The 16,345-nt window shown below is 37.6% G+C and overlaps 1 protein-coding gene across 1 annotated transcript in view; it reads right to left on the bottom strand.

The window, feature by feature from the left end:
- TTN (titin) overlaps positions 1-16,345 on the bottom strand; it is a 273,017-nt gene that overhangs the window by 216,662 nt on the left and 40,010 nt on the right. Inside the window, exons 41-45 of the mRNA XM_011944051.1 lie at positions 15,243-15,474; positions 13,395-13,679; positions 13,045-13,170; positions 7,701-7,889; positions 1,932-1,988 (exon numbers count right to left, since the gene is read on the bottom strand). Of these exons, the coding sequence (XP_011799441.1) occupies positions 1,932-1,988; positions 7,701-7,889; positions 13,045-13,170; positions 13,395-13,679; positions 15,243-15,474 (889 nt within the window). The remainder of the gene's footprint in view (positions 1-1,931; positions 1,989-7,700; positions 7,890-13,044; positions 13,171-13,394; positions 13,680-15,242; positions 15,475-16,345) is intronic.

Raw genomic sequence — 16,345 nt, forward strand, 5'->3', positions numbered from 1 at the left:
TCTCTTCTCAAAGTTCTTGAGCTTATTTCAGAAGACGTATCTAAAAGAGATAATTTCTTTTTCTCCATTAACATTTTTCTAGCCTCCCTTAAACGTTGCAACTTCACTTGGGTCTCCCTGTCCAGAAAACTTTCACCTACATTAAGCCATCCTCTTATGTCAGATTTACTTTCTAAATATTCTTCATCATACATGTAATCTGTTTTCTTGGCAGAACTCATTGTCTTAAAATGTATAGTTCTCACCATTCCCTTTTGCTCCATATCTTGTTTTTTGTTAAAGGGAGAGCCAGTAAACCTCAGGTCAACCTTTATCCTGTCTTCTCCCCTTTCAACTAAAGCCTCCACGTTTTCATGTGTCTGTTCTGCTCTTTTCAGAAATTCTAAATATTTCTCATTTTGCCCTTTTTGGATAACAAGCAATGATGCAGTTGATTCAGCAGACCCTTCACTATTAATTGCTAGTAACCTATAACTTCCAGAATCTCTCTCTTGGACCCTTTTAATCTCTAAGCTGGAAGAGTGATGGTGTAAATCACTCTCAGCTTTTATAATCCGACGAAGACCTGTTGGAATGGGCCGACTGTTATGAAACCAAGTCATTTCTGGAGATGGACAGGCAATTAATCTACATGTAAAAACAACTGGTTCACCCTCTAAAACATATTTAAACATAAGTTTTTGGGTAAAAGAAGGCTTAAAATATTCAGGCCAGGAGCTTGTAGATGATATTCTACTTGCATATCTTTTAGCAGCCATGGAGCTGTGGTCTATGTCTTCAGAATCTGAAAAGGCATCACGAGTATCCCTTTCTGAATGTTCAGATTCCCCCTCGGAGAATAATTCTGGAAAAAAAAAATAAAACCTTTTACTATTTTCCATAGAATTTGAAAAAGTTGAAAGTAAATAAAATTGCAAAATAGGAAATGAAATAAATTGCATGCTACAGATCTCACAAATCCATAGAAAAATTCACTCACCATATTTGTTCGAATAAACGCAACACCATGCTCTGTTTAAAAGATTCTGACACGAAAATCGTTCGTTGTCTGGTCTTTTCTTCAAACTGTTGAAATTTCTTCTTGAACAAGCAAAAATGCATTTCAAAATAACATGTTCCTGTGCATATTTGTTTTGGGAGCAGGAAAACTTTGTTCTTTTGATGGCTAAATGGAAAATCTTACCTGACTTGCAGAGAGTGGAATAAACGCCCTTTCTGATTCTTTTGATTGTAGATTAAATTATTACATTTTTGAGAATTAACTATTTAAAGAGTATATGCAAGAACTATAACCATAAATAATTAGCTAAAATAAAATGAGAAGGCGTTTATTCGAACTAATACAGCCATAAAATCACAATGTTATGCAAAGAAAAGCAGGCAATAAGGATCACATAAGGCAGCTATCTGCAAGCCAGTGTAAGAGACATATCAATGTTAAAATGATGTATGTGCATGAAGTGTAAACCAGATGGGAATGTAATGTTTTCACACAACCTCAGTAAAGTAGCATTTCAATCAAAATTCATTCATGACATTGCATTCTGAGAATAACAGCTAGGTTATTGTCTATTGTTCAATGTAATTCACTGTGATTTTGAAAACAAACTTCTACTTCATGATTTCATGCACTAAGATGACAACTTTTCCTAATACACACTTTTGGAAATGACTGCAAACATAAAGTTGAATATGGCTGATAAATTTTAAATACAAAATTTTAAATTAACTTATGATAAATTACTGTGAAATGCATGTAACCATCAACATTCTAAACCAAGCATGCGACATAGTAATATATACTCTAAGAGATATATTTGTACATCTATGTCATTACTTTTCTCAATAATACTAACAGAAAGAAGGCAACTCAAGGATCCTATTAATCCCTTAGAATTTCTACTTAAATCTCACATCCATTATAACAATACCTTTCATTTCCATCTCAATCTCTTGTTCAATCCTCTCATGCAAAATTGATTCAGGGGCTAAAATAGAAAAACATATAAAGAGATTTTAGTTATTAATTGCATGTACTTTCTGCATTAATTTGTGACTTCTATGATTAAAATTTTCTTTTTATTATAATAACAGAAAACTGCATTCCCCAAATATACCAAAAAGTCCATGCCAAACAAACTATTGAGCTGATAAAACACATGGCAATGTTGACAGAAAGATTTAAAACATTTTTATTTTAGGTTCTTCATGAAATTTCCACTTTTAGTTCTATAATTCCCCATGCCTTTACATGCACTCAGAAAGCAATCTACAAACTGAAGGAATATTATTTTCTAAAAAAATGTCCTACTGACTAAACACTTGCTAAGAGATGAAATCACATTTAGAAAGAACATGCATTTTCTAAACTGCTACTTTAGCAGAGGGCTATTCTCAGTTTTTCCTGCTAGTAAATACTCCTTTGATTTGAACCACCTTTCAAACTTTAAACTACACAAAGTCCAATCACATATTAAGGAACAAAAACTTATCAAAACTGTTTTTATTACACAAGGAATATGCACAGTTTTTAGACACAATCATCTCTGGGGCAGCTGAAAGGCTGGGACTCTCGTGTCACTCTCAGTCTTCAGTCCACGTGGTATCCTGTCAGTAGACTTGATTCCCTTGTTCTGAGTTTCTTATGGTTTTTGGCATGAAGTTAATGACAAACTTGATGTTTTCTTTGACGATTCTCTGTTTACTTCACGGGTTGTTTTAATTTGTGAATCTTTGAGTGTTTTAATACTTTTAGTTTCTGAACCCAGAGTAATTTTTGTAAGTGCTCTGGCTTGCGATTCTTTTGCTGGGTAAGAATAAAGTTAGGGAAAGGCATAAATTAGCTGTGTTTGTAAGATTAAAAAACATGCTGAATGTGGAGAAGATGGAATGTCATTAGGATGAGAAGGAAAGGCAGCATGTTAGTCATCAAACTAATATATGATATGTCTATGTTTACTATGCACATAAGAACTGTATTCAAACAGACTTTCAGGGGTTTGACATTCCCGCTTGATCTTGGTGGATAACTCTGTAGCCTATATGAACTTATTAGGCCAAAATAAAAAAGGAACACACAAAGACTGGCCTATGTCAAATAATTAGACAACTGTGCCTGATCTTTCACTCTTCAAACACCTAAAAATATCTTATCTTTCAACTTTCTTAGGTACAAGTAAGGCAGTTGGATGTTCAATAAAATTATTTTGCTTCTAGAACACTTTAATAATATTATCCATTGGAACTCAATGAACTGGAGCTCCTAGGACAAAAGAGCCAAGCACAAATCAATTCTGGGAATATGACAGTCAAACACTGCACTATAGCACTAGATTCTTTAGAAACTGAGTTAAGAGATCTAATCTACATTTCTCCTACCTTCACAAGACAGGCAACTCCCAACTACATTTCTGAAAAAATTGTCACGCTGTCACCTACAGGACTTGCAGACAACACCTCCAAATAAATAGTCACTCTGTGTGATTACTGTGCTAGCCAGCAGCTGCAGTGAAATTGAGGGTCAACTCTCTGGCTGGTGGAATTTTCTATCGAATTTACATAACTAAACCTCAGTTCTTGAGATATTGCCTTTGTAGGCTGTGGTGACAGAATGAGATAGAGCTATAGAACAAAATCTCATTAAGAAAGAATAAGACCTCCTTTTGGTGAGCAGGTGTTGCAGAAAAATTATATGAATCAATGAACCATATTCTCTGTACTGGGTAGGAAGAAAGGCCACTGTTTCAAAATTCTGTGCAGAGATGGCTGTGCACCTCCATAGCACTGCACTGCCCCCTTTTCATCCTTAACACCACTATGGCCAGGATCAGGGAGGAACTTGAGGCCAGAGCTTTCCACAGACCCCTGGAGATGCCTGAACTTCTCCCACCACCTTCCTTACATGAGACTCAGTGGAGCTGTTTTGCCTACAGGCACACAACAGAGGCTTATAGCACCTGAAAAATATTTTTCTCATTTCATTAATATCCAAAAGGAAAGACTATGGATAAGAGGAAGAATTTACCACTTGCCCAGACAAGTTTATTCCTGCTCTTCCAGACATAATGGAGAATCAAGCCCAATAATGACAAAAATTGTGATCTTGCCATGAGAAAATTCTACAATTCCAGGAGGATTTTAAGCCTGTAAAAGCAGCATCATTTATGGAGTAATATCTAGAGACTTCTAATTTTGGTCCAGAGAGAGCCTTGTTATTTTCAGCGCCCAATTTTCTATTTTTCTTTTTTGGAGATGGAGTCTAGCTCTGTTGCCCCGGCTAGAGTGCAGTGACCCTATTTTGGCTCATTGCAACCACTGCCTCCTGGGTTCAAGCAATTCTCCTGCCTCAGCCTCCTGAGTAGTTGGGATTACAGGAATGCACCAACATGCCTGGCTAATTTTTGTATTTTTAGTAGAGACGGGGTTTCACCATATTAGCCTGAGTGGTCTCGAACTCCTGACCTCAAGTGATCTGTCTGCCTCGGCCTCCCAAAGTGCTGGGATTACAAGCATGAGCCACTGTACTTGGTCCCAGTTTTCTATTTTCATGGCCCCTTTGTAAACAACTAGAACCTCCAGATGTGAAAATGAAGAGGAGATAAGAATTGTTGAACCTCTTACTTTAAAACAATTAAACTGAAATTTACCACAGTATCCGGCACAATAATAAATACCCAATAAATACTTCTCAGACTACAACATTTTAATTTTGCTACACTTTCTTGGTGGCGCATTGGTAAATATTAGAAAATGCAGCATATAGGAAATAAGCCTTTGCTTCCCGAATCTACGTTTAAAAATTAAACTTTCTGAATCTAGACTGGCAAGTTAAATTTTCAGGAGAATCATGGTCATTGACTTGGCTGACTTTCAGAAGTCATTTATGAATATGGTGCTAGTTTAGATATATTCTAATTAATATATTCATTAATTGAATTTGCACAGCAGAAAAGCTGCATAAAGCGATGAGGATGAAATGAAGCAAGTCACAGCTAAAAATCAATTAACCACCTTCTACACTTAGTACTGCTGATGTTGTCCTCTCTCCATAGTCATTGTGTACAATGCAGCTGTATAGTCCTTGGTCTACCAGCTGAACATTACATATGGTAAGAAACTGAATATTTCCATTTTGTGATTGCTTCAGTCTCTTGGATTCCTCTATCTTTGCACCTTCATGAGTCCAGGTTACATCAATGAAAGAATTGTCTTTTAAAACACAGAGGAATTGAGCCGTATCACCGCACTTTACAGTGACGTCCTGAAGATGCAGGAAAATCTTGGGCGCCTCACCGGTGGACTCTTCAGCACATTCCTTAGATAGCTCAGTGCTTTCTGCAATTTCTGAAAGGGATGCAGTATGGCGCAACTGTATATCTTGAATGGATGCAGCTGTGTGGATGGAACTTTGAGATACACTTTCAAAAACCTGCACTTCATATTCATATGATGATCCTTGATATGACTTAATATCCTTTTGAGATATTTTGCTCTCCTCCTTCGTGAAAGAGGAATCTGCCACTGCCTGGGACTTGGTGGACTCTCTTACATCTTTCCCAGAACTTTGCCTATCTAGGGCTTGCACTGTATAATCAAGTGACAAGAAAAAGAAAAGAATATTAAGATCTAAGCTTTGTCACTTGCCCATGTTAGTAACACAAAATGGCATGGAAGATGAAGATGAAAGACATAATTGTCACTTGGAAGCAGCATGCCAGAGGAATATGATCTCGATGTCAAGATCACACAAAAGAAAATTCATTCCCAGTGATTCCGTGATGAGTGGCTGATGAAGGCTCATGCGGATGCCATACAGTATCTGGTTCCTTCTTTCTGTTGTCATTTCAGCTATCCAAAGTGACCCAGTCTCTCTTTCTCTCTCTCACTCTAGCTGACTATATTTGGGGTAGCATTTGCTCTCTGTCCACTGTATGCTTTATAAGTAATACTCAGCAAATAGATAATTTAATGATGCAATGATACAATGTAGCTTAGAAGAGTAAAGAAGCCAAGCAAAGGTGGTGCCTAATAAAATCATTACTGGTTCTCTGGGGCATAGAACAGATACTCCAGTGAAATTTAAAGTGTGTAGGTTAATCCATAATTGAGGACCTAGGGGAAGTTATTGCATGTCATTTTATTAGTAAGTTATGGACTGACCACAGTATGCAATAAAACAAACAGCAGAGACTCTTATTAGTAACAGTGGGACTGAGAGGTATACAGCAAATCAAAGTCCTTGAAGCAAGACGGGCTTTACCTTTTGGAGTCACTGTGAGTGTAGCTGCACAAGTGGCTTCCCCAGCACTATTGGTTGCTTTGCAAGTGTACTGCCCAGCGTGCTCTGAGTAAGCATCAACTATAAGCATTAAAGCCATGCCTGTGGACTCCTCAAAATGGAAAACTACATCTTTTGTTGGTAGAATTAGCTGCTGGTTACGAAACCATTGGATTTCTGGCTTGGGAATGCCAGAAACCCTCGCATGAAATCTGACTGTCTCCCCGCTGTGCACCCTGAGGCTTGACAGAGGCTGGATGAAGCTGGGCTTTTGGCCAAGGGGCTCCTTCTTAAATGAAACTGATAAAGAGACATGCCATTGGGAGTTTGATGTATGTTCTTCAAATTTGCTAAATCCTGAAAAGAAGCATACCAATTTTTAATGTCTTACCTTGCATTGAAACCAGAACTTATTTGGAGTTGTCTACAGATTTGTCACAAATTCCAATAATGGACTAGAATTCAGTCCAATCCTAATGCCTTGTCCTTGTATATCACTATTGATTCAAAGTCTCATAAGTTCCCTTCCATTTCCCAAAGAAGCAAGCTGAGACATGAATGGACCAAGGAACTTCACTACATTGTTCATGAAGGCAATAGTGGAGTATCCACCAGGGTTCAGGTATTCTTTTCTTTCTTCCTCTGGTTGTAAAGTCAACTTTTTTATTTTATAAACCACTTTAAATTCATTATTTAACAAACATCTAGTTACAGTTAATGCATAAAGTTAAGAAAAAAATAGAAGTTTCTCTAAATCCTTGTGTATTTGTATGTACTCAATACTACATAGACTGTATTTGCTCAGGGAAAATAGTCCCACTATATAAAAATGTTATCCTTGTTTGAATCAAAGTCCCCGTGTTACTGAGGAAGTGTTTCTGATTACAATTTAAGAGCCTTAACTAACAGAAATGTTAAACAACTTTAGGACTGCACTCCTTAACACTCAGACATTCATAAAGGGAGGGTGAATATAGCTCACTGGTGTACAGACCTGAAATGGTCTAGCTTTTGTGAAATCAAAATTGTGTCAACACGATAGGAAGATAACACTCTTAGATGTTTTTAAAATATAATTTTTATCTCAGCCAATTGAGAAAACAAATCTACCTATTTCTTCAGCATATTTTGCCCCCTTCTGATTCATGCTGATCAGGAAGCATGACAGCTGGTGACAGCAACAACACATTACAAATTGTTACAGAGAAAAAGCGGGGCCAAATGAAACATGATGGTCTATGATTCACAATGAAAAGTGGTAAAGGAGAAACGAGAATATGGCATATAACATGGAAATAATTAGTTGAATTAGAAGAGAATGGTAGGAACAACGATGATTTACATGAACTCTTGAGTAATTGTTACAGACATTGTAAGATTTGATCTATATTTAAATGGGGTTCTGAAATTTGTTTTACTTTACCTTCCAGACTCAGGTTGGCTGTGCTTGACACTTGGCCTACAGCATTACTAGCAACAAACGTGTAAGTTCCTTCATCTTCTGGATAGGCTTCGGCAATTTCCAGTTGGTAAGTGTCTTCAAATTGAGTCATTCTAAAGAACCGAGATGGCTTGATTTTCTTGTCTTTGCTGTACCAAGACACTTTTAGATCTGCAACAAAAAAGAAGAGATACTTCAACCACAAAAACGAGTGGATTTTTGAAATTTACCTGCAAACACTATGTTAATAATACTAGTGCCTACATTTCATATTTGACTTAATAACATGATACTTTGGGCATGCCATATCTACTATTATTAAATGATTTCCTTTCATCTTCAAGAAGGAAGTATCATGATAGAAAAATATAGCTTGTCCTATGGTTGAACTGGTTGTAATGTTTAAAATGATAGAATTTCAGTTACATTCTCTTTAGACATTTGCATGTCATACAGTGGAAGCAGGGACAAGATTTTGACATATTCAGTCACTTCGAGAAAAAGACAATCCTGAGAACAGTCATCATGAAAGGTTTGATCTGGGCTTGTAGTTGCCTTCTGGGACAGGAAGTGAGAAAAATCTCCACTTTTGGTTTGCAGAAAGATCAATCAAAAAGAGAGCTGAGAAGATCAAGATATGAAAAGTCTAAAATAGATAACTTTGAAGGCTGTAGAAAAAAAATCTCTGTCTTCGTTACTGATGAGCAAAAGGTTTCAGTATGCAGTATATATGGCAAAAAATAATTGTACAGAAAATAATTTTTTAAATAAAGAGGGTGATTTATGGTATTTGAGCATCTTAGATACATTTGACTCTTTTCAGAGTGGCAGTTATAAGACATTATGATAAAGCTAGCTATTTCTATATAAGGATTTGAACCATCTTAAAAATAATAGAAAGTAAAAACCCAAATTACAGGTAAAGTAGCATGTTATTGTGTTGTAATAATTGTAGGTGATATGCACTTTAATTTTAGTGAATTGTTTGAACAGCCAAAATCAAAGCCATCTTGTTTTTGGAGCATAGTTACTATACCTCTTCTTTGTCTCAATACCATCCAAGATGATCTTCTCATAGTCCAATCATCTAGCATTTGTCTGCGTTTTAATGCCAATACTTGCTATACAATTTACTCCCCTTCCCATGATGGTAGTTGTGTATAAATGGCAGGTTCTCCTCTTACAGTAACAAATCTATTCAATTCCTTAGATAGTAAGGTAAAGTAGAAAATGAAATCCTGCCCAGGCATGGTGGTTCACGCCTGTAATCCCAGCACTTTGGGAGGCTGAGGTGGGCAGATCACGAGGTCAGGAGTTCAAGACCAGCCTGACCAATATGGTGAAACCTTGTCTCTACTGAAAATACAAATATTAGCCAGGCGTGGTGGTGCATGCCTATAATCCCAGCTACTCAGGAGGCTCACGCAGGAGAATTGCTTGAACCCAGGATGGGGAGGCTGCAGTGAGCCAAGATCTTGCCACTGCACTCCAGCCTGGGTGACAGAGCAAGACTCCATCAAAAAAAAAAAAAAAAGAAAGAAAGAAAAAGAAAATGAAATATTGATACTACAACTTGTCAGCTGCGTGACCTTGGAAATGTCATTTAAGCTTTCTGGGTTAGTCTTTTCATTTGTAAAATGGCATGTATAACAATGTATGGGCTATTCATTGCATACAATTGCTGTGAGAATTAAATGATATAACACACATGAAAGGGCTTTATAAGCCACTGGCACAAGTCAGTCACTACAGCAAGAATGTCTAACATCACAGACGGAAGCAACAGTGTCTTCAGTAACACGCCAAAAGACAGGGCCATGTGATATAACATGAAACACCACCCCTATTTGGTTTGTGTAAAGGTGTGTGTGTGTGTGTGTGTGTGTGTGTGTGTGTATGTGTGTGTGAGATCATCAATGGCAAGGGAAGGATGAATAGTTTGGTACATCCTCTTACAAGGTTCTCTGCTTGTTTCTACTGACAGCTTCTTCCTTTGGTGAGCTGAATGAGGCACCAGGATACACATGAACTGCCACTGGACGAGGAACTGCACACAGTGAGTTAACAGGTGAAACTTTTCATGGTAGTGGACTTGGTGCTTGTGGCTGTGATGCCATGATCTGCGTTAGTCATAAGTCTCTCGCGGCTTCTTTGAGGCCATTCTTCTCCCGTATTACTACTTCTACAATCCCCACTTCTCTCTCCTGACTCCTCTGGCTGAAGTCCTTGTCCACACTCTCCAGGCCTATTGTAATAACCTCTCCCGAGTTCCTGACTGCCAGTCTTGCCTCCCACATCTGTCCATTCCTTCTTTCTCTATCACAGTATCGTTTCTAAAAAGCAAACCTGATCATGGTACCTGGGGGCTTAAAAATCCTTCAGTGTCTCCTAAATGTAAACAAGATCAATTCCAAAATCTTCAGCATAGAATATCAAAAACTTTAGCACAGGCTTTGCCGTATTATCCAGCCTTCTCACCTGCTCATGATATCACTTAAACCAACTGTACTTAAACCACTCGCTTCTAGCACATGAAGCTTTATTGCAAGTTTTGATGACTTGGAGATGTTGTTTTCTCATCATAGGATGCCACTGTGTTCGATGATCCTACTTATTTTTCAGTGCTCAGTTCACACATCTTTCTCTGGCTCTCTCCCAGATAGAGAATGATGAGAAAGTGGGCGTGTTAATAGCACTTAAAACCTTGGGATCTAGTTGTGTGCATGCATTTCCTCACCTACATATTGAGCTCCTTAAAGCAAGAGCAAGATCTGCACCCCAGTACCTAGGGTGATGTCTCAATAGCAGGGAAACAATAAATGGTAGAATAAAAATTGCGCAGATGCTTAAATGAATAACAGACAACATCAGTGCTAGACTAATTATTCACCATTTTGTTTAGCTAGCTGTCACTCTGTAACCCTCCAAATGACACTGACTCATCATCTGTAGAATAAACAGCAAAGAACTAGCTTTTTTACGTTTTAAGATTCTGCTTTTCCAAATTGCTCCTCTACCAGTAGGTGGCACTGGAGACCTTCAATAGGTAACATTTTCGCTATTAGAAACAGCCCCTGGTTGCTCAGGCCCACGTTTCATGCTTCAGAAAGTACTGCATCCCCAAAAAGCATGGAAAAGGGGCTTCTGAAGACTCCCAGTTTCTTTTCAATTTGTGAAAAGCAGGGCTACACTTACTTAAGGCAATACGTGGCCAGAGGAAGTTGTGTAAATATTTTTAGTCCCAGTGGTATGCAACTATGTGAGTTGGTGAGTTTTTGAAAGGGCATTTTATTTAATGAATTTAATTTCTTTCATATAGAAAACAAATTTACAAGAGGGTGCTAAAACCACTATATGTGTACAAATATTACCACACATAGGAAGTTAATGATCTTCTGAGTTTACAAAGCCTATTCAAACTTGTAAAAACATTGGTTATGCAGAAAAGATAGTGAAGTTTTTCTCTTTCTGCCCCAATTGGTGTCTTGTAGAATGCTTCAGGTGTATTTCTGCAACATTTTAAAGGCAATACTACCATATGTTAATATGTTACAGACTTAAAAGCACTATACCAATATAGTTAAGACAAATATTACTACTTTGAATGATGTATATATATGTTTATATTTAAAAAATCCTCTAAAAAATAAATGGATAAAGTATTTAGTGTAGCTTTAGCGAATTTGCTTTTAAAATATATTTTTATTATTGTGTTAGTAGGATATTATCAAATCAGTCTTCATTTATTAATATTTAGTATTTCTTGAACACTATCCCTCAAGTATACAGTCTATGGTATTTGTCCATATTGGTCACCCAATACATTGATGTTTATATAATTCCTCTCTATGGCTATAATAAAATGAATGTATTGAGCCCCAGTTACTTGGCAGCCATGCCTATAGGTGCTTTACATACATTATAGCTTTTAATTATGCTCATACAATCAAATAGGTCTGTTGGATTTCTAGATCACAATCTCCATTTCTGAGGAGGAAATAATCAGGTCAGAAGACCAACTGAAGTACTAACCTGTTTAGAAAAATAAATCTTGACAAGGTAGAGATTGGATTATAAACTAATGGGAGAAGCATAATAAACAAAACAATACAACTTTGCAATTACTTTTGCATCAGCCTATTAAGAGTACTGGGAGATGCCCAAGCTTTGAGAGTTTCCCTTTGGCTGGTGGTATACAAAAGCCAAGAAAATTAGAGAGTGATTTTCATTTGGGATAAAGGGATCATACATTCATTTGATTTATCTTGTTTCTATCTGAGACAAGATATCTATCAATTTGTGATTACAGACAATCAATTACGACTTGAAGTAGTTCTACATATATTGTCTCATTCTACCAAGATCAGATTCCTGGGATGAGGAAAGCAGCTGGTGGTACTTGAGAAGCATGCCCCAATTAAAAATGGTAGCAGCTGACTCTCATTGATTACTCTATGATGGGCACTGTGCTATGTGCTGACTTGAGTTACCTAACTTAATCTTGATAATAATCTTAAGTGTTTGGTAACAGTCACTTAACCATCATTAATTTGTCCAGTCAACAATTACCTATAGGGTATCTACTATGTATCAGGTCATATTCTAGGGCAATGATCCACTCTTGTTTTCATAGAGCTTACCTTCTACCAGGTACTATTTTTCAGATGCCAAATTCTAGGTACTAAAACAGAATTCCTAGCCTTATAAAATACATTTTCTAGAATTGAATGCAATAGTTTACTCAATGTATTCATGAGAGAAAGAGAACCAGAGAAATGATATATTTGCCTAAGGTCACACATTGAAGGCAAGATTCAAATTCAGCATCTTTGACCATAAAGCCCCGACTTTTGACCACTATAGGATATTGTCTTCCAAAGGATACCTTTCACACAAGCATTGTCCATAGACTGAATAATATCTTATATAAATGTATTATTCTTTTGAAATATATGTAGATGCTATTATGATTAATCTAATGATAATTTTAGTTTTGTCATTGTATTTTATCAATTAGGAAATTAAGTGTAGCTACAATCATAAAAGGAACATGATCCTTTTTAAAGATTAGTGAAAAACACTAATGTAATTTTTTTACTGTGATAAAGAACACATAACATAAACAACCATTTTTAAGGGCACAAAATAGTGAAAAACACTTATCTAATTCTTAATTTAATAATTGAAATAAGTTTTCTGCTAGATTTCCATTAAGCTTCAAATTATGCATGAGAGATGTTTGTGATAGAGGAGAAGGTGACAGAATGTTTTCCCCATATAATTCTCTGTAAGTATTAGCAATGATACCTTTTGTTCTTAAACCTACCTGTTCCAGAAACCCGGCATTGAAAACGGGCTGGCTGCCCTTCAGAAGTGACAGTGTCCTGAAGCGGGGTGATGATGGCAGGTGGATAAACGGGCATTTCCTGATCGGGAGACACAATTTCTGGAACTAAAGAAAGAAACCACAAGATTTGTCATGATTAAGTCACCATAGAGACCTCACAGAAGGGAGCATGTAGGTTTATCTTAATTTATTTCACAGTAGAGTGCTTTCAAAACTGGGTAGCAATCTACTTGTATGAGCTCCAAATTGTACTTTTAAATGCCCTGGGAAAGGACAAAAGCCTGTTTCTTAGGTTTTATTTTCAGCTGGAAGTAACAAGGCATTCCCACCTTCCACTGAGAGTGAAGCTGATGTTGTGGCAACTCCATAGTCATTCTTGGCTTCACAGGTATAGACTGCCGCATCCTCTGGGAAGGCTTCAATTAGCAAAAGCGTGTACTCTTGCCCATCATGAAGAAATTTGCACTTGAAGCCAGTGGAAAGCAGCTGCTCTTCCTTGTACCAGGAAATTTTGGGCTGTGGTCTGCCAGATATCACGGCACAGAAGCGGGCCGGCTTGCCAGACTGCACAGTGACAGGCTGGAGCTCCTGCAGAACTTGGGGCGGTTCAGGAGCTAGGAGTAAATGTTGACAAATAGCCCATGAAAAAAGTGTAAAAACACAGGAGAGCATGCAAAACTCTACATTAATTTCTTGCCGGCTACTTATACATCCAGAGACAAAATTTTGGAATTGTGGTATTTTTACTTGCCTCAGAATATTAGAACATTCTTTGTGCTAAAAATGAGGAAAGCATTTGGAATTTGTCCACAAGCAGAGGGAATAGCATCAGAAAGATATTTTTGACATTTGGGGGGCATGCTGAGAATGCTGAGTTAACCTGATTATCCCAGTTTCTGTTTGGGGTGGGGGCTTAGCGATGGATACCTGAATGAATTATAAAATAACTTACACGTGCTACCTATTTTCAAAAGTCATTTGGACAAATCATGTGCTGAGGAGGCTCATCGCATTCCATTTTGTTTGTTTTGCAAGTATTCGAGTTTATGTCGTAGTCATTTTGTTATGTACCGGTGCCAGTAAAATGCAATCAGTAAGTATTGAATGAATGACTACTACTTCAGATCTAGTTAAATGCCATTAGGTAGATTTAACAAATTCAGCTTTCCTGTTTTGCTAACTAAAGCATATTCTCAGTGCTGTGATGAGTGAGGGGACCTGGTTAGTTCATGGAACCCAGAAAGTAGAAGAAATGACTTCTGTGAGGCTGGCTTCTGACACTATCATAGAAAAGAGCGTTACTTTTCTGTGCCTCAGTTTCTCCACTAGTAATACAGAGATAATAAGAACTGGATGCCATGACTATTTGGTCTCCTAGGAACCAAGGGAATGTTGGTGATATGGTTCATCTCTGTGAATCTTGAGATTACCCCAGTGTTCCTGCATCTGCCTCAGGGGTATTTTATTCAAAGAGATATGGCCTAGGATGAGGATAGAAAGGGAGGTTCCAATTTTCTCTTGCATCTAGGTTAGACTCAAAACAAGGTCAGCTTGAGATTCGGCCTTAAGATTTCTAATGAGGAGAGCAGAGGTTTAACAGCACTTCCCTGAGGACTGCTCGGAGGCTCCTCAGGAGTGCTTGCTACCAGGTGGAATTCCCCCTCCAAAATAAGAGCCTCTGTTCTTAGAGCTTGGGGTAGAGAGGATCTAGTTCCACATTGCCTGAGGCTCTCTAGGCCTTCCAGGGTCTCAAAGAGGACCTTTGAGTTCTCCTAGGCACTCCATACCAGAGGCTGGAAACACTACTTTCACTTGTTAGTGCTGCTAGGACTTGAGCAGTTCAGGCAGAGGGCAGAGAACTAAAATAGTTTAACAGCAAATCTAGAAGCTCATCTGGGGTATATGACAATTGACACCCAGTGGGTGTTCAATAGTGTTGAGCAACCAGATAAGGATCTGGCCATCAGGTGCTTTCTGAAAATAACTTCTCAATAGGTCTTTTAACAGCTGCCCTCCCTTTTCTGTAGGTATAATGTGAAGAAAAAAGTATAGCTGCAACCATGTGAATACCATAGGTTCTTTAGACATTTCCTTCGAATTACAGGAATTTAGTGACTTAAACAGGAGGATTATTTCTGATGGATCCACAAAATATGCTGAAATCTGTCCCTACATACCATTGACATAGAGAGTGACAGAACTCCTGTTCCTTCCTGCCACAAAGGTGTATTCTCCTGCATCACTCTGTCTGGTCTCAGAGATAAACATTCGGTGGATTCTTCTCTCCACCACATATTTGTGTCGTTCTTGAACTTGGAAATTGATTTCAATGCCATCTTTATACCAGTGGGCATCAACATCGTCTTCATTGACCTCAAACTCAACAACAGCACGCTGTTTCTCAATGACCTGTTGATGGAACAACATTAAAAAAAAAAACAAAAAACAGAAAACTTGAAGCTTTGGTTTCCCCCCAGTTAATCAATTTCTAAAACTGGTCAATGAATGGCATGTTAAACCAATATATTATAATGTAGTAAGTTGGCTGATTATAGCACTCTGTAATTTTTGCTGTCTAGTATTGGACAAATGGTACCTAAACTTCTCTTGTAGAGAATTGTGTTTACACCTGCACGGAGGAAAGGAACTGGCCCAAAGAGACAATTATTTCATCCTTAAATGTTTGCTTATTTACTAATAAGGCATATAAAGACACTTTACATTTGGGGGCTTCTTATTATCTAAAAAGTTATTACTTAATTTGATTTCATTTTATATGAACAATAACTTGGTGAGCTAGGTAGGAATTATTATCCTCATTTTAAGAGTGAGAACACTGAGGTTCAGAATTGGCAAATAAATGATGGAAGACTCTCCAGGTTATCTGAGTCCTCATTGAAGACTTTTTCATTGTGGTCTACAGTCTCTAAAGCCTGGTTTTCTTTGGATGAGCAGTATGATGAAGCTGAACTCAACTGGTATTTCTCTAGACATGTGTCCTCTATTATATCATTTGGGATGACTGACACATATGAGGACAAGCTCTGTAAACTCAGCTGACAGCAAAAGTGTCCAGCATCCTTGCCAAGAACCCAGCATGGCTTGGATGGGGCTTTCTCTTAGACTTCATAGAAAGTACTTCTAGCCACTAAGTCCCTTGACACTTGGCTCTCCATAGATAGAAACCAGAGAAAATGTCACCTTGTTCTAAATTTCCTTAATTCTAATTGATGTGTGAACCTCACGATTTACATTTCAATTCTTTTCTGGTTGGTGCTGC

The sequence above is a fragment of the Colobus angolensis genome, unplaced genomic scaffold (assembly GCF_000951035.1).
Source record: "Colobus angolensis palliatus isolate OR3802 unplaced genomic scaffold, Cang.pa_1.0 Scaffold224, whole genome shotgun sequence".
NCBI lineage: Eukaryota > Metazoa > Chordata > Mammalia > Primates > Cercopithecidae > Colobus > Colobus angolensis.